This window comes from Equus przewalskii, unplaced genomic scaffold (genome assembly GCF_037783145.1).
Source record: "Equus przewalskii isolate Varuska unplaced genomic scaffold, EquPr2 ChrUn-10, whole genome shotgun sequence".
In the NCBI taxonomy this organism is placed as follows: Eukaryota; Metazoa; Chordata; class Mammalia; order Perissodactyla; family Equidae; genus Equus; species Equus przewalskii.
The window spans coordinates 1373692-1390836 of NW_027228747.1; the positions used below are offsets into that span (position 1 = coordinate 1373692).

Here is a 17145-nt window from a genome sequence, read left to right on the forward strand (position 1 = left end):
CCAGAGTTAGCCTCTTAACCAATATCACACTGCCTCTTACTTGATAACATTTTGAAATTGCTCCAGTTCTGAATGCTGAGATCTACATGGTATTTTGGCCTGGTTCCGGCTTGCTGGGAATTTGGTTGGCTGAGACAAGACAAGCTGACCTGATCATAGGACATATCAACAGCCCAGGTATGCCATGTGCAATCCATATCTGAAAGCCAAAGGCAAAGAGTAATAGTAGGATGGATGCATCAAGTTTAGAAGGGGTGCCACAGTGATTGACAGATGTACTTGATTATGCAATCTTTGCCATGGAAAGGTTCTTAAAGGGCTACCAGCCCAACCACTCACTCACTGGTGCAATGTGTGTGAGGGGGGACAGGATGGTTCGGGTGTTTTCCTATCTGGACCCCCTCACTAAACCTTGGGTTAGCACTCCAATCAAGTGGGTTCTTTGCCCCCCACCTCCTCTCTTCCTGTGGCCTTGCCCTCCTCCTGGGCATCCTTGCCCCTGCTTTGTGCGATGCCAAATTCATCAGCATCTGGACCCTTAATCTCGCTGGTAAACACCTCACCTGGAATCTTACTTGGGTCCCAAATCAATGAGATTAAATCTCCCTGGACAGCATTAGGTATGTTTTTATGGTTAGTTTATTTACTTTTATATTTTTACAGCTCCTGCAATTTAATTAAAAAATGACTTACAGGCTGCAAAACTGGCCTCCACTGCTAATTAGATTCCATGGATCTGTTCTGAAAGGTATAAATTATTAAAAAAAAGAAAAATTATGATTACTAAATGTACTGCTATGATAAATTACCCAAGCTCTTTGATGGAGAGAGAAGGGTGGGGTGGGGGGGAGGATATTTGTCTTCTTCTCAGCTCTATTTTTTTCCAGGCCCTGGCCTTGTGCAGGGCTGTTTGGGCTGGGATTCCCTCTGCACACTATCTACAGTGGGCCCTCCTTCCCACAGCTGGACCTGAGCTGGGCCCTCCTATCCCCAGCTGCACCGTCTGCCCCCCTTCCAAGGGTGTCACATGGGCTGATGAGATAATGTATGTGAAAGCCTTTGTCAACTGCAAGGCACAATTGAATGCCAATGATTACTGTTGTTATTATTCTTATCATACTCCAGGGAAACCCTGTTGCCCGCCCCCCCAGACCTACTCAGCAGGACAGCCGGGGAAACTCTTGTGAGGCTAGACTGCCCCTCCCAAGTGGGCGGAGGTTCCTGGCGCAAATCTGTCTCCAGGGCTTGGAAGAGCGCGCGTTATTGCTACCCTCGGACTCCCCCCCCAACCCCAGTAATGGCTTTCCCAGTTCTTCCTGGCTTCAGGGGCCTTCCTCCGGAAGGAAATCTCCTCAGTTCCAGTGAAAGTTCTCGAACTGCTGAAATCGTCGCCGCCTTGGGCCTCTCCTCACGCCCACTCCCCCAGCCCCCTCCTCTCCAAGTGCCCGCAGTGGAGCCAGGCTGCCCCGGAAGGATCTGACCGGCAATTTCCTAGAATTGTCTTACTGGAGCTCCTCAGTCATTCAGCTCCCCGCCCCCCCTTCCCCACCTCATCTCCTACAGTCTCCCCTCCCCAAAGCCCCAGTCTCTTTAGATATCCCAGACCCCACACTGATCTAACTTCTTAGGCCCCACAGATCTCTTTAGCATATCCACTCTCTTCTAGACAGCCCCTCCCAGGCTGTCTACTACCCCTGGGAGGAGGAATTGGGGCATGGGAGTCAACATGGCCACCAGGGCCCACCAGGAAGTTGAGTATGCTGTGGTTACCAGGGCAACCATCCTTCTCTTCTTCCCCAGCTGAGGAGGGTGAGGACTTGACCGTATAAGCTCCCTTTCCCAATAAATCAAATCTGACTGAGGCCAAAAAGGGTGGGCAGGGAGCAGAGAACATCAAGAAGAGTCCCTGGACAAGAGGGAGAACAATTTATCCTTTCTTCACTGCCAGACCACCACTTGTGTATCAGGAGCACTGCCCTGAAGACAGACCGTCCAAGTTCCCCATAGCCCACCCCTACCTCCGGTCCCACTGGGCGGGGACTGCAGAAAGAGGCTTGGGGAGGTCGGAGGAGGGGCCTGTCTGCACTTGATGGATGGTACTGAAGAAATGTCTGGCACTTTCTTTCCCCACGAGGGAGGTGAAGCTGCAGCCACCTCTCCCCCGCATTCGCATTCCTGCCTGCCTGCTCAGGAAGGGGGTGGGGTGGGTGGCTGGAGCAGGGAAAGGAGGGCCCTTAGCCCAGCTGAGAGTCATTTCGCAAACTATCACTCACATTTGTCTACACTGGCATGGGAATGGAGGGGCAGATGGACAATCCCAAAATCTCAACTGTGGTAAAATGTTCCCACCCCCATTCCTCCTTCTTGGCTCCCAGGCCTCATGGAGCAGGAGACGCCAAGGACACTCCATTCGGTCCACACTCAGTATGTTCCTGCTGTATGCCAGGCATTGGGTACTATAGCAGTTCTCGAAGTGTGGTCCACAGACCCTGGGAGTCCCCAGGACCCTTTCAGGAGATGGATAAAGTCAAAACAATTTTCATAATCCTACAAGTAGACTGTTTGCCTTATTGACTGTACTGATATTTGCACTGATGGTTTGAAAGCAATGGGGGTAAAACTGCTGGTGTCTTAGCATAAATCAAGGCAGTAGCACCAAACTAGTCATTGTATTCATGACCACACATTGGCAGCAAAAGAAAGCCAGTTTCTCTTAAGAATGTCCTTAATAAAGCAAGAAAAAATATTAACATGTGATGGGTTTATTACAGTTATTTTAAATGAGTTAATAAGGACTTGTTTTAATTTCTAATGTAGTATATATCAATAGATGTAACCCACATAAACAAAAGCTCTTTGGGGCCCTCAATAATTCTTAAGGGTGTAGACAGGTCCTTAGACCACAAGGCGAACTGCAGCCTTTTCAGATACTGCATTCCCAGATTGAGAAAGAAGTTTTATGTGAAGTAGAGGGTGGAGAACATGGCTGTGTTTTCTGGCAACCCTCGCTCCCTCCAAAAGAGACACTGTCACTGGAATAAAGATTTTAATGGTCTCTGCTCACAGGAGAAGCAAGGCATACAGGCCCGCAGCCCCTCCGTGCTGCCCCTTTCTCCCCAGTGCACTGTGTCCAATGTTGGGTGGTGGGGGACAGGAAAGTGTTTGTGGCCCATGTGGGCTAGACCCAGGTGTGGACTCCCTCCATCCCCTGGATTCACCTATAGTCCCTTTTCCTATTCCCCAAAGGTGGCTCTTCCCTCTCCCCATAAAAGTCACAGTGTAGCAAGGTTGAGGGAGGAGGGCACAGGGAGGGGCAGGAGGGGCCGGGAATCCACACCCCAACCCGAGTCAGGGTGGAGAGGGGGTGTGGGTGCCTACGTGTGCGCCACTAGGCATGACTGTGTGCTTGGTCCAGTCCTGTGAGCTCCGCGGTCTCCCCCATACCAGTTCTCTTTCAGAGGTAATATCTGTGTCTCCACCGGGGTTAGCATACCGGAGCTGTTCAAACCACTTCTCCAATCCTTTGGCAATGGCAGGGCTGCTGTGGCAGAGGCTGAGGCCTGCCACCTCTCTGTTGCCTCTGACACAGGAAGGGAGGTGTGGAAGGCCAGGAAAGGAGGCAGGTCAGCCTCGGGTGCTGCTCCCCCACTCCCCCAAAAGCCAGTAGGTCCGAACTTTGCCTTTGCCCTGGAGGGAAAAGGAAGAGAAGCATGGGGTGGGAGGGGCACGCCCACTTTCCCACCTGATGGGAGTGGGGCTGGCTGCTTGAGAAGGGGCCTGGGAGGGTTACTGGCTCTGGGACCCAAGGGGTGGTGAGAGCAGGGGCTTCCTTCTCTACCTTCATTTCTACATCCCCTCGAAGCTCCAGCTCGAAACCACCAAACTCCTCCAGGACAGCCTTGGTCTCAGAAGACAAGTGGATCTTCAGGGCTGGGTAGGGTAAGAGAGAAGAAGATGAGGGATGCAAGAGATAGGAGCAGGAGAAATCAGGGACTGTGGGAGTGGAAATTTGCTCCCCTCCTTCCTTTTGGCCCAGGAAGCCTCCTAATTCAGACCCCCGCCCCCCCCAACGTGATGTCTGACCATACCGGCCCCTGCCTTAGAACTCTAGAGCTGTGATGTGCATCACGGTAGTCAAGAGCCACATGAGGCTATTTAAATTAATTAAAACTAAATACAGTTAAAAATTCAATGCCTCAGTTCACGACCACATTTGAAGTGATCACTAGCCCCCTGTGACAGAGGCTGCCATATTGGACAGCACGCATTACAGAACATTTCCATTACTGCAGAAAGTTCTATCGCACAGGACCCTAGAGCGTCACCAGGCTCGGACAGTAGAGTGCACTGGTTAGGAGCCAGACTTTGGATCTTGCTCTGCCTAGTATGAGTCTCAGTGTGGACACTTGCTTGGGGAAGTAATATAAACTCTCTGTGCCTCATTTTTCTGGTCTATAAGATGCTCATAGCAACAGTACCCATCTCAAAGCCTTGTGTGAGAATTACATTTAACATTCATAAAGTATTTAAACAGACTCTGGCACTCAGGAAGCACTATAAGTGGCTGCTATCACTCTTATTTAACTCAACACTTTCATTTCATGACGGAGGGGCTGAGGCCTAGGAGAGGCAGTCTGCCCAAGACGTTGAGGTCAGACCCAGGCCTCCTGATTCCTGACCAGGTGTATCCCACACCCCTTCGACCTCCCTCTGAACCTGTCCCTACCACTCCTGGGGACACTCACAGTGTCCAGGGAATATCTACTGAATCAGCCCCCCTCTGGGCTCCCAAGCAGCCCTTTTCCCACCAAGAGGCTTAGGTAGGGTTCGCATGGACTCCCCAGCAAACTGTGGGTCTGGGTCATCACCTCTCTACAGGGCTTGGTACTCAGTAGGCGCTAGATAAATGTTTGCTGAATTGAATTGTGTTGAATACAGCAGGAGGATAGAAGATCAACAGGAAGAACGACCAAGGGAAGAGGTGGGAGGAGGCATTGATTAGGGACTGACTGTGTGCCAGGGGTTGTGCCAGGTTTTTTACAACTCTGAGACAGGCATCATTTTACACATAAACAAACAGCTGAGGCTCAGAAAAGCTGAGTGACAGTTACATGCTGGTCATGTTATATGGCTTTCTCACATAACTCTTCTGAGGTAGATATTTTCTTCTCATTTTACAGATGAGGACAGCCGAGGCTCAAGGAAGTGTAGCCAACAGACACATTGTGTCAGTTGTGGAGCTGAGATTCACACCCAAGTGGGCTGCTGGGAAGCCCTCTTTACCACACCCAAGAGGGAGCAGAGGGGCCCTAAAGGTGGGATTCCTGCTGGGAACTGTTGAACATTGGCCTGGAAAGACTTCTCAATCATTTGGCAAGAAGGGGCCACAGGGTTCTGAGTCTCTGATTAGATTCAAGGTGATGGGCCCAGACAGAACCCTTGAGAAGGGAGACTAGGAGGAGAGCTAGGAGCCGGAACAGGGACTGGACAGGTACAAGCTGCCTGGAGGGCCTTCCTGGGCTACAGCTACCTGCCCTCCCCATCTGTCTAGGGGGGCCACATACCTTCCCCGTTAGACTCCATTCTTGAGGCCGTGTTGACCGTGTCCCCAAAGAGACAGTAACGGGGCATCTTCAGCCCTACCACACCAGCACACACGGGCCCTGCAGAGGGTGGAAGCCCATCAGCGTGGGGATAGACGTGGTGTTAAGGGTGGTAGGTGGGAGGAACGGAGGGTGGCCACAGGGCGGGGCTCCAGGAGAGGCAGGAGGTGGGATTTGTGGCCGGTGGGAACGCAAGAATGTGTGTCGGGGTGGGGAGGGGCTGAACCTGGGGACAAGTCTCCACCCCGCAGCTCCAGCCTTTAGGAGCCCCCTCCACGAGCCTCAGGCGGCCTCACCTGTGTGGATGCCGATGCGCAGGCGCAGCTGCTCGTGGGGCCGGTGGCGGATGCGGAAGGAGCGCACGGCGTCCAGCAGCGCCAGGGCCATGCGGGCCACCTCGCGGGCGTGCAGCCGCCCATTCCGCACCGGGAGCCCCGACACCACCATGTAGGCATCGCCGATGGTCTCCACCTGTGAGGACGGCGAGAGAGTGGAGGACAGGAAGGCTGGAACTTTCTCTTCCCTGTGCCGCCCCCACAGCAGGCGCACTGTCATTCTGTCCCCCAATCCGCCACCCACTGTCTTTGCTCATCCCCTACACCCCGCGCGGTTTCCCTGCTTGTTCCTGGGTCTCCCTGTGACACTGTCTTTGCCCATGTCCCTTGGTCTCCTCTCTTAATACTCTATGTCATTCTGCCCCTCACCTTTCTCTGACCCTGCCCATGTCCCTCTGTCTGTCCCTTCCTATCCCTACTCCCACCCTCACCTTGTACACATCAAAGTTGTCTATGACGGCATCAAAGCAAGTGTACAGGTCATTGAGCAGTGTCACCACCTGGAAGGAAAGAGAAGCCAAGAAGGGTGGGGAGTAAGGGACCCACCTGGGCTTGGATGTGGAAAGCGGAACCAGAGGCAGGCCTGTGAGATGGAGATGTTCAGGGACACACACCTGCCTGCTCTGACGCCTGTGGCTGCACCCTGACTCACCTGCATGGGCGTGCTCTCTGCTGACAGGGCTGTGAAACCCACAATGTCACTGAAGTAGATAGTAACGCTGTCAAAGGCTTCGGCCTGGACCGTCTCCCCACGCTTCAGCTGCTCAGCCACTGAGCTGAGGGGTCAGGGACAGGTGTGGGATCAGAGGGTGAGGTGGGTGGGGACAGGGGCAACAGGGGGTCACCAGACACGGGCACTCACTGAGGCAGGATCTGGTACAGCAGGGCTTCGGCCTTGCGCTTCTCCTCCAGGTAGGCCTGAGTCCGCTCCTCCACCAGCTCCTCCAGGTTGTTGGCATACTGCTCCATGCGGGACAGCAGGTTGTCCAGGATGTTGCTGCTGTGCTCCCTGGGGCAGGGGATGGCGGCAGGCGGGGGTGGTGAGAGAGGAGCAGCCCGCCCTACCCTGAATGCCCACCCCAGGCACTTGCCCTATCAAGGCTTCATGTCGGCCCATCTTCAACTACTGCGGGGTCCCTGGAGAGGGTCAGGGTTGGGAGGCAGGGGAAAAGGGTCAGAGGAAAGTTCAATTCATCTCTGAGACTCCAGGGTTGAGTATGAAGCTTCATACTTCAACTGGCTGTTTTGTTCCTCTTTGCTGAACACAGTGAGTTAGAAGGAGGTCGAGGAGGCGAAAGGGACAGGGATCAATTGAGAGCAGAGTGAGGGCACACAGGCTGGCAGAGGGTGTGTCTGGAGGAACTGGGCCCCAGTGGGGACCCTGAGAAAGGGAGATCAAAGGGCTGCAGTGGGAGCTCCTTCAGAGGGCATAGACGCCGTAGGGGAGAAGGTGGGAGGCCAGGGGTGGGTGGCTCATTTACTCTGCACATCACTGACGACTCAGGGCTGGTCCCAGGGCTGAGTAAGAAGGCTGTGGAGTGGTGAAGTTGGTGGAGGAGAGGGGTATGAGGGGCAGGACTGGGGACAGCTGGGTGATACAGTATTCCTGGGGGGGCTGTGAGGCTCTGGTGGGCTGAAGTAGGCTATGTAAGTGGGCTATGAGTGGGCTCCCTCTGCCACTGCAGGGATAAGACTTAAGTGTGGGGTATATGGTGTCTGTAGGGGGCAGGGGAAGTGGGGGATCCACAAATAACGCCAGTGACCTGTTAAACTTGCGCAGCATCAAGCGGATCTGCTGGAAGGGCGGCCGCTCCTGCGGGTCTTCTGCCCAGCACCTCTGCATCAGCTGCCCCAGTTCCTCCAGGTGACTCTGCAGGGCCAGGGAGGGCCGGAAGGGGGGCTGCTCACCCCGAGTCACACGCTCGATGATCTCTGTAAAGTGGGGGGAGAGGGGCTGTGGGGTGGAGCCAACCATGGGCCTGTTTAGAGGCGGGGTCGGGAGGTACAGGACCAGGGCACGAGGCAGGGGAGCCCCGCAGGGAACTGGGCCAGTCATGCATCAGGGTCACTGGCAGCAATAGAGCAAAGGATGGTGGCTGAGCATTCCAGAAGGAAGGTGTGGTGGTGTTTCCAGGGGTCCCTCTCTCTGGGGCCAGGGCTAGTTAAATGTGGCAGGGCTAGGGGACAGCATGGTCCTCTCACCTTTGGGGCTGAGGTCCAAACCTTCCACATGGAAGACACCACTCCTCAGGGCAATCTCCTGAAGGATGATCCCAAAGCTGTACACGTCACCAGCCTGGGAGCCCCGGGCAGGGGGCGAGGCCATTCTCAGGAGCTCAGGGGCAGTCCACAACTTTTCTGTGGGTCAGAGGTCAGAAGTCACAGGATGAAGGGCCGCAAAGCCAAGGGGTGAGGGGAAACAAGGTCCTAAAGGATGTGGCTGGGACTGATATGGAGACATCACACTGAGTGCTAGAGCTAAAAGAGGCCTTGAGACCCCTTGGTCTGGCACTGCTTCCTACTGATGGATGAATTGAGCTGGGAGTCAGGAGGGTCCAAGCCCATCAGAGGCCAGGCATCAGTCTCCCGACTGGGCTGTGCTGGGGGTGGTGTTAGGGGTCAGAGTCGGGCCTGGGCTCACTGGCATAGAGGGTGTGTCCTTGCTCAGTCTCCAGGTCCCTGAAGCTCTCCAGCCCGTAGTCGGTGATCTTGAGCACAAAGCGCCCGTCTACCACGCAGTTGGATGACTTGAGGTTCCCATGGGAGCAAATGGCCCCATTGTGTAGGAACAGCATACCCTGGGAAATTTGGGGAGGCAGGGGTCTTGGCTCTGGGTGGGACCTACAACCAAGGCGGAAGGAGAAGCATGCCTGGCCCTCTCCCACCCCTACCCACCCCATCCAGTGGGCTTTTCTGGGCCTACCTTGACGATGTCATTGGTGAGAGAGTACCGGAACATCCAGTCCAGGGTGATGCTCTCATTCTCCAGAATGTCCTGCTGGGGCAGTGAGAGTCAGACCTGTACCCTGCAGACTCCCCCAGGAGGACGAGGGCAGGGGTCCCACTGATGGAAACCGCACAGCAGGACAAAGCTCTGGATTTACTCTAGTGCCACTGCCCTCCCCCCACTCCCATTTTACAGATGGGGTAAAGAAAGGTCAGAAAGAGGGGGAGGCTTTCCTGGGGTCATATGGCCGGTGAGGGGCAGAGCCAGGGCTAGACCCAGGTTTCCTCATACTCCCCTGTCCCCTCACCTGCAGGCTCCCCCGGGGACAGTACTCTGTGAGGATACAGATGTTGGGGGGGTCGGTGCAGGCACCCACAAACCTGGTCAGGTGTTCATTCTGCACATCCCGCATCTGCAGGTGGGAGCCAGCATCAGGAGCCTGACAGAGCCGTCACTCCTCACCAAGTTGCCCCCCACCCTCAGGGACCCCTCACTCTTCCTAACTCCCTGCAGACATTCTAGGACCTTCCCTGGTGATTCCCACCCATGTTCTTAGCCCACCTTCCCCAGAATCTGCTCCCTCCTCCCTCTGCCTCCTAAGCCCTCCACTGTCAGGGCATCAACTATGGCCCCTCAAGGACTTCCTCCATGATCTCTGCTAGTCCCTTCCCGCATCTGTGATCCCCTACTCCCATTCACAATTTGCAAGGGCCCAGCCCACGGCTACTGTCCCTGCTGTTTCCTAGGATACCCTGAGGTCCCTCCATAACCAGTTCTGTTGGCCAACATCCCTGTGTCCCCCTGGGACCCTCCCCCAGGCCACTGCCTCCTCCCCCACATTACATGCTTCAGTTCAAACAGGACTTTTCGTGTCAGCTCAATGCGTTTACGGTTCAGGCGTTTCACAGCCACAAGGTTGCCCTGGGCAAGGAATGGAGACTGTCACTGTAAGGAAATGGCCCAATGCCCTGGGAACTCCAGCTGCTCCTGACAGCCAACCGCTGCCCCTGCGACCCTCCCCATCTTTGTCAGAGCAGAGCTCTGCCCCAATCCTGAGGACAAGCATCTTTTCCCAGGCCCACCTTATAATACGCTGTCTTGGCAAAGACTTGAAACTGGCCTTCTGTGGTTAGCAGGGAGCCGTAATTGGAGCCTCTCTGAAGGGATGGAGAGCAGGAGGGGTGGTCAGCCCGGGGGGGCCCCCCATGGACCCAGATCTCCATCCTGTTTCTTGAGCTCTGATCTTCACCCCCCTACCTTATCCTTGTGTCACTCTGCTTCTCATTCCACATCATGAAATCCTATCCTTATTTACATTTTTTTTAAATGATCTTTCACAAAAATACTATTTTTGACCTTTGTAAGAGCCCTGTGAGGGAGCCTCTATAGACGTAATCATCTGAGCGAGCCTCAGAGATCTACCAAGGTCACACAGCAAGTGAAAGCAGAGCTGGGACTAGAACCCTGCTCTCCCCCCTGCCCATCAGGTACTGCCCCCCACCATGCCCAGCTCTCCTCCATTCCCCCCAACACCAGTGTACTCACCCCGCTCAAGGTCAGCCGGCTGCCTGCACTCCGGAGGTGCCTCTCAAGGCTACTGGGCTGCACATCCTCCCAGCGCACCCGCCACAGCTCTGAGGCCAGTTCCTTTTCCAGCTGCATCTTCCTGGGGCGTGAAACCTGTATCTGAGCCCATGTCTGAGCCTGGACTCAGGATGGGGGTGCTCTGCTCCACAGCCCCTTCTCAGAGCCCTGGGACCACTGCTTGTGTTAAGAGACAGCCCTACTGCTTTGCTAAGAGGCTGATGGGGAATTGCATCCTCTGGGCTGAGAGTCAGGAGGCTTGGGTGAAATTCTGCCTCATTGGGGACCTTGGGGTGGCCACTTCATTTCTCTGAGTCTCATGTCCCAAATGTCCTCATTTGGAAATTGGGGACCTTGATATTTATTTCAAAGCATTATTATAAGAATGAAAAGAAATATTGTTGTGAAAGTGCACATAGTATATACTCAACCAGCACCGATTTTCTCCCTCCCTCCTTGCTTCTCTCTGTTGGCAACTTCTCCTGCACTTTCCTTTCAGACTCCCACCGGAAGGCAGGAACAGGCTCCTTTATCTCTCTCCTCCGTTCCTGGTTCCACCTGGTACACACAGGGCTCGCCATCCCTGCTTAACTAAAATGGGCCCAATCCCAAAGGGTTTGAACTGCTGCTATCCATCCGGTCTGCTCCAGTAGGAAGGGAGGGTAAAGGGGCCTACAGGCTACAAGCCACGCCCCTGTGATGTCACTCCCCCAACTGCTCGGCTCCGTCTGGGATCCCCCACACCCTCCCTGTCCACTCCTGTCCTTGTTCCCTCCTCCTTCTCTCTTCCCTGTGTCTCAAAGCTTTTTAGTCTCTTTTCTCCCCCATCTCCCTCAGCCTTCCCCTGCTGTGCCTTCACCCCTTACTCCTTCCCTCTGGGTCCCTGCCATCTCCTCTGCTGCTAGTTCTCCTGGTCTCCCAACCTCACTCACTACCGTCATCCCGAGGCTCACCTGTATATGAAAAAGGAGACGATCAGAATGCTGAGCAGGGAGAGGCTGCCCACCAAAGCCAGCACTACCAGGGTGGAAAAGTGGTCTGTAGGAGAGAGTCCAAATTGCAGCAATAGAGATTTTGGTTAGACAGCAGGAGGAAGAAACTTCTAATAGTCAATCAGTCAACTAGGATGATGGATGAAGGGAAGAAAAAGGCGGGAGGAGTCTCTCCAGAAAACTCTCAGTGTGGGAGAGGAGCCCCTCTCTGACTCCCTGAGGTGGGGAGGATGCAGCGTCTCCAGAATGGAGGCCTGGATGGCAAGGGGCAGTCACCTTGGTTGCAGGCTGGGTCCTCATTGTCAAAGCCGCATTTGGGGATGTCGGGAGGCGGATACCCCAGGGGCCAGTTCAGGTTGCGCCCTGACATGGCCACAAGCTCTTGGGAAGTCCCATTGTAGTTCAGAACAACCTATGGAAGAGCAGAAGTGGTGGGCGGGAAAGGCCTGGGGTGAGGCCTCCTGTCCAGTGGGGCAGTCCTGCCTCTCACCTACCGCATCGTTGCTTCCAGGGCCTGTATCTGGGCTGTCAGCTATTCACAAGCCCCTCTGTGAGTGGCTACAGAAAGCCGTCATACCTATGCCCATGTTATCAGAGTGGAAACACTTGGAAACTACTCAAGGGTTTTATAAAGGAAGCTCCATACAGAACCCTAGCCCTACACTCAGGGAGTTTATAATCTTGGGCTGAAGCACATAGAAAACAGGAAAAGGCAGTGTTCTCAGTCCACATTCCCAAGCCTAAGCCATGTACCCCTCCTCCCGGAAGCCTTGCCTGCATGATCTGCTCCTTGGTGCCTGTGGCCTCAATCCCTTCCTGTTCCTGATGTGGTTATAGAGCTGTACGATGTGCATTCATCTTGGCCCTGAGTCGGCCTGTCTCTGCTGGGCTGGGGTCCTACCTACCTTAGGAGACATGGGACTTCCTGAGGGTAGGGCTATGCTCCCTCCTAAGACATGGGGCTCCCCAAGGGTCATGCCTGTGAGTCCTTGTAATTCTGGTTGCTCCCCCAGACTGGAGCTGTGTCTCTTTTATCTAGGGCTCTCTGTAAGTGACCAAGCATGGTTGTGTGACTACAGAGTAGACAGATGCCCTGGTAGGGCCATGGGGGGAGGTAGGAGGGCAAGATGTCATTCCCAGTTGGCACTGTCTTCGAAGGGCACAACCTTACCCTGAAGGCCCCAGTCTCAGGATCCATATCCCAGAGGGAGAAGTCGGTCTCCCGATCTCCATTGCTGTCCATTTTCAAGTATCCTGTCACACCTGGGGGCACGGAGGAAGACGGCTGTGTTTTGAGAGACTGGAAGTTCAGGGACCCCCCCACCTCATCTCCATCCTGGGTCTTCTCTGCCTTGCCCTCCAAACATATACATACGGAATAATAATAAAGGGACTGATGTTTCAGCAGCAGTAATGATTGGGGCTGGGCACTTAGGAGGTCTTTTTGATGGAACTAGGGAGATAGACGTGGAAGGAGGACCTAAGGGAAGCTGTGGATGTTCCTTACAGAGGAGAGGAAGAGCTTGGCGTGGGCAAGCAACTACCTTTGCTGCGGGGCTAGAGGTTTCTCATGGCCTCCTGCTTGGGGCACCCCAAGGCAGCCCATTCCTGCCACCTCCAGGCCCTGACCTTGGAAACTTCGGTTCCACATCCGCTGAGTGATGCCCTCCCCATCGGTGACAGTTCCCCCATGAGCCAGAGTCTCTGTCACTGCCTGGACATAGAGCAGGAGCCCATCGTGGAAGGATGCTGGGATGGTGTTCACCTGCAGGGGCAAGCAGAGCTTGGCTGGGTGGGATGTATGAAGGGCATAGCGCGGGGCGCTGTGGGGGAGGAAATGGGAGGTACTGGGAGCTTGGAGATCATGGGAGAAAACAACACAGGACAGAGAGATTTTACTACTTATAAGATGCCTCTGCATATACCACCCCTTCTGAATCCTGCTAGGCAGCTAGGACAGGATGTATCATCCTCACTTAACTGGTGAGGATGTGAGTTTCAGAGGTTGAACAACTTGTCAATATCCTTCTCCATCATCAATAGAGATATAGGAATGATGGGAAGGGAAAGAAGAGGAGACCTGGGAATACTGGGCTGGCTGAGAGAACAGGTGGAAACTGGCAGAGGCCCATGGGGTGGGGGCTGGAGGTCCACACTGGAGGGTCCCAGGACCCCCTCTTACCAGGCCATCCTCCAGGGTGAAGTTGAACTGCTCATGGACCAAGTGTTTTAGCTTCTGCAGGAACTCCAAGTACTCAGGATTATCCGGCTCTTTATATGTAATGATTTTGGCAGCCTGAGGAAGGGGTCAGTGGAGAGGGGAGAGCTGGGAGCTGACCCCTGTCCTCCCAGTACCCTGGGGTCCACCTCCCAGAGCTGCATCTTTGCTTAGTTCAGGTCAAACTGGATCCTATGTCCTGTGTGAGGTGCTGCCTGCTCCAAATCAAGGGATCAATGGATGGCTTCTCCAAGTCCTGTTAGTCTGCAGGACTGGAACTCCTCCCACTTCAAGCCCATTCTCTCATCTTTTTAGCTTCTTGGCTCTGAAGTCCCCTGGCCCTCTATACACCCCTCATCCCAGCCTCCTGCCCTCCGTCACCTAACTTTCTATGAGCATCAAGAACCTCTTTTCCGGAATCCTTTCAGACACTGAGGGACCAGTGCCCAGAAACTATGTGCCATCAGCTCAGAGTCCCACAGCCTGGGCTTCCAACCTGGACACTCACCTGAAAGGCCTGATGGGCACTGACATCATGGCCATCCCCTCTCTCCCAGGGCCTGCGCGGAGCAAGGCCATGTGCACCTTGCAGACTTTGCCCAAAGAGGTCCAGGTGGAAGAAAACGTAGTTCTCCCCACTCAGGCCAGCTTCCAGGGCCAGGAGCATCAGGGTTCTGAAGGTGTCTGGGGAGCTGCAGATGTAGATAACTGGGAAGGAAGGGGGAGAGGTCAGAGAGAGAGAAGCCTAGACTCTGAGGGAGTGAGAAGATGGGACTCATTGGGTAGGGCAGCTGGGGCTTCCAGAGGCTGCAGTTGGAGACCCTGTGGTAGCTAAGTGTAACTCAGACTTCCTCTAGTCTGCGGCTGGAGAAAGACGAAGTGTGGGAGGAGGAGGAGGAAGAAGCAGAGTTTGGGAGAGGGGTAATAGCAGAGCTGAAGGTGGGCAAGGTGGGTCAAGAAAGGAGGAAAGGGAGGGGAGGGGCCAGCTGAAGAGGGGACTGGAGGAAGAGAGGGCCGCGTGGGAGCAATGGGAGGAGAAGATGGAGGAGGGGAGAAGGCTGTTGGGAAGCGACAGAAAATGAAGGAGAAAAATAGGGATGAGAACTAAGCCAGGGACCTACTAAGTGTCAGGGTGGTAGCAGACGTTTTCTCCCTCCTGTTAACTCTGGAGGAACCGGTGGGAAGGAAGTGGGGGAGTAGGGGAGGTGAGAGGAGAGGAGAGCATAGGAACGAGAAGAGAGAGAGGATGTTGAGAAGGAGAGGGAAGTGAAAACTCCGAGGTAGAAAGGGCCGAGGAGGCTGAGACAGGAATGACGAGCCTCGAGGCGACAGAAGACTGGCCCAGAGAAGACCGCCCGGAGCCTTTGACCGTTTAGAGAGAAGGCCCCGGGGCAAAGCGGCGGGACCCGGGTGCCGGCCTCTCACCTCGGCCTTTGCGCCCCACGGTCCGCAGCAGCATGGTGTAGTGGTCGTGGTCGCCCTCGGCGAACTCCAGGTGGTCCACCGTGATGTTGAGGCGGTCGCGGACCCGCATGTACAGCCCCTCCACTACGAAGAAGCAGGGCTGGTCGTTGCCGGGCTGGTAGGCGTAGAGCACGAGCGCCTGGCGCTCCCAGCCCAGCCGTCGGTGCAGCGCCGCCACGAAGTCGCCCAGCTTGGCGTGGCTGGGCCCCGTGCGGGTGGTCAGCGCGTATTCGTCCTTGGCCCCGAAGCCCAGCGCCGGGGCGCCGGCGGTCAGCAGCGGCACCCGCCAGTGCGCCGTGAAGCGCCCCACCGGGGCAGCGGCGTACACGCAGCCGGGGCCCAGGAACACCGCGGGGTTGTGCTCCCACTTGAGGTCCACGGCGGCCAGGGGCGCGGCGGTGTCGGAGCAGACGCCCAGCGCGTTCTCGCTGCTGCCCAGCACCGTGCGGACCGTCCAGCCGGGCAGCAAGTCGGGCCGCGCCTTCACCCCGGCCAGGGCCAGCTCCACCGCCGGCCCCACGCGCGCCCACGACCACGGGTACGAGGTGTTGGTCAGGGGCAGCACCACGGCCACCGTCAGGTTGCCCGCGCGGCTGCCTGGGAGCAGCAGCAGCGGCAGCAGGAGCAGGAACAGGCGCAGGCGGGCGCCGGCGGGGCGCCCAGGGCACTGCATGGCCTCAGCGGGCACAGCGGCGGGCGAGCGCTCCCACCATGGCCTCCTCGGTCCCCTCTGGCTCAGCGGCCCGTCCCGGGCACCGGGCGCGCCCGTGTGGGAGGGAAGGAGCAGCGGGGAGGGGGCGCTCACCCCGGGGCAAGCTGGCTCTCTAGCCGCGAAGGTCAGGGCCAGGAGCGCAAGGGGCGCGCGGCGGGCGGGCGTACCCCAGGCAGGACGCGCGGCGGAGGGGTGCACGGAGGGCGCTGAGGAGCAGGTGGGCGCCAGAAGGAGAGCGCAGGAGCCGGGAGGACCCTAGCTTGAGTGACAGCGTGTGTGTGTGTGTGTGTGTGTGTGTGTGTTAGAAGGAGAGAGAAAAAGAGAGCTCGAGCGAGCACTCCAGGGAGAAGGATGGGAGAGGGCTCGAGGGAGGAAAAGGGGAGTGTGAGTGTTTGTATGCGTGCGTGAGCGCCTGCCCCAGGGAGTGTGCCAGAAGGGGCGTCCGGCCGGCCCAAGTCTCCGGTTGTCCGCGGGGGACTGGGAAGGACCTGAGCCAAGCTCCGAACCCTCCCTCCTGGCCGCTTCCCCTCCCCGACTTGGTGACAGAGGAGCCAATCCTGGATCTTTAACTCCTTCCTCCCCGCACTTAAATTGCGGGCATTCCCGCCCCCCCCCCCCCCCCGCCCCCCTCGCCGCGCTTTCCCCTTAGACCCTCTTCCCGCTTCTCGGCGCCCGGTCTTCCGCCTCAGAGAAGCGGCACCCGCAGAAGGGGATCCCTCGCGGGGATGGGAAGGAGGGCTGAATAGAGAGGTGTGTGGGAACATCCAGGGGCCTCTTGCGCCCCACCTTGTCCCTCCCCTCCTACCTAGTTCCGTCTGGGGAAGAAAAATGTGCTGGTTTGGGATCCTGGCAGGAAGAAGTGTGAGTATGTGGATGTGTCTATCTGAGGGTGGTGCGGGAGGGTGATGGTTTCTAAAAAAAGACGTTAATTTAGGTGAGCCCAGGGTCCCCGAGACCAGTCCACCTAGGATCCCTCCCTCCCCACTCCAGCTTCCAGATTGAGCGGATTAGCAGAGAAAAATGACCAGGTGTAAGTGCGGAATTAACTCTTTAGTTCCAAATGGTTGTAGGAAGGGGAAGAAGAGCGTGTAGGTGGCTGGAGGGGGAAAGAGGAGCGACCTCAGGGCCGCTCCTGGACTGTGATTGCGTGTTTGTTTTGTGTTGAGGAGGATTGTTAAAATGGGGTTGGTGGTAGTGCTGGGAGATGGTGCTGGAAATGACCAGCGGAGGCGTAAATTGGGGAGAGGGTTTTGGAGCCCTTGACCGCTGGGCCGCTGTTCCGGACCGCTG

The 17145-nt window shown here is 56.1% G+C and overlaps 1 protein-coding gene across 2 annotated transcripts; it reads right to left on the reverse strand.

The window, feature by feature from the left end:
* Window positions 1–2746: 2746 nt before the first annotated feature.
* NPR1 (natriuretic peptide receptor 1) lies at window positions 2747–16759 on the reverse strand. 2 transcript variants are annotated; one of them, XM_008543225.2, is made up of 22 exons: window positions 15105–16759; window positions 14188–14387; window positions 13644–13757; window positions 13091–13226; window positions 12633–12724; window positions 11738–11873; window positions 11423–11507; window positions 10431–10551; window positions 9968–10042; window positions 9729–9806; window positions 9193–9297; window positions 8862–8933; window positions 8580–8736; window positions 8141–8296; window positions 7702–7870; window positions 6801–6947; window positions 6591–6714; window positions 6370–6438; window positions 5900–6074; window positions 5565–5663; window positions 3839–3930; window positions 2747–3687 (listed from the first exon to the last, which is right to left on the reverse strand). In XM_008543225.2, exons 1-22 carry the CDS (start codon window positions 15814–15816, stop codon window positions 3625–3627), a joined length of 3177 nt encoding a protein of 1058 aa, XP_008541447.1. In that variant the 5' UTR covers window positions 15817–16759; the 3' UTR covers window positions 2747–3624. The 2 variants fall into 2 exon arrangements, with proteins under 2 accessions (XP_008541447.1, XP_008541448.1); XM_008543226.2 differs by lacking the exon at window positions 9729–9806 and having other exon boundaries at window positions 15105–16718.
* Window positions 16760–17145: the final 386 nt, after the last annotated feature.

Coding starts and splice junctions, on each gene's coding strand:
- NPR1 (XM_008543225.2), bottom strand. CDS start 15,816: ATGCAGTGCCCTGGGCGCCCCGCCGGCGCCCGCCTGCGCCTGTTCCTG. Junction 14,388..15,104: donor CGTGGGGCGCAAAGGCCGAG/GTGAGAGGCCGG, acceptor CTTCCTTCCCAG/TTATCTACATCTGCAGCTCC. Junction 6,439..6,590: donor CAGAGAGCACGCCCATGCAG/GTGAGTCAGGGT, acceptor CTTTCCTTCCAG/GTGGTGACACTGCTCAATGA.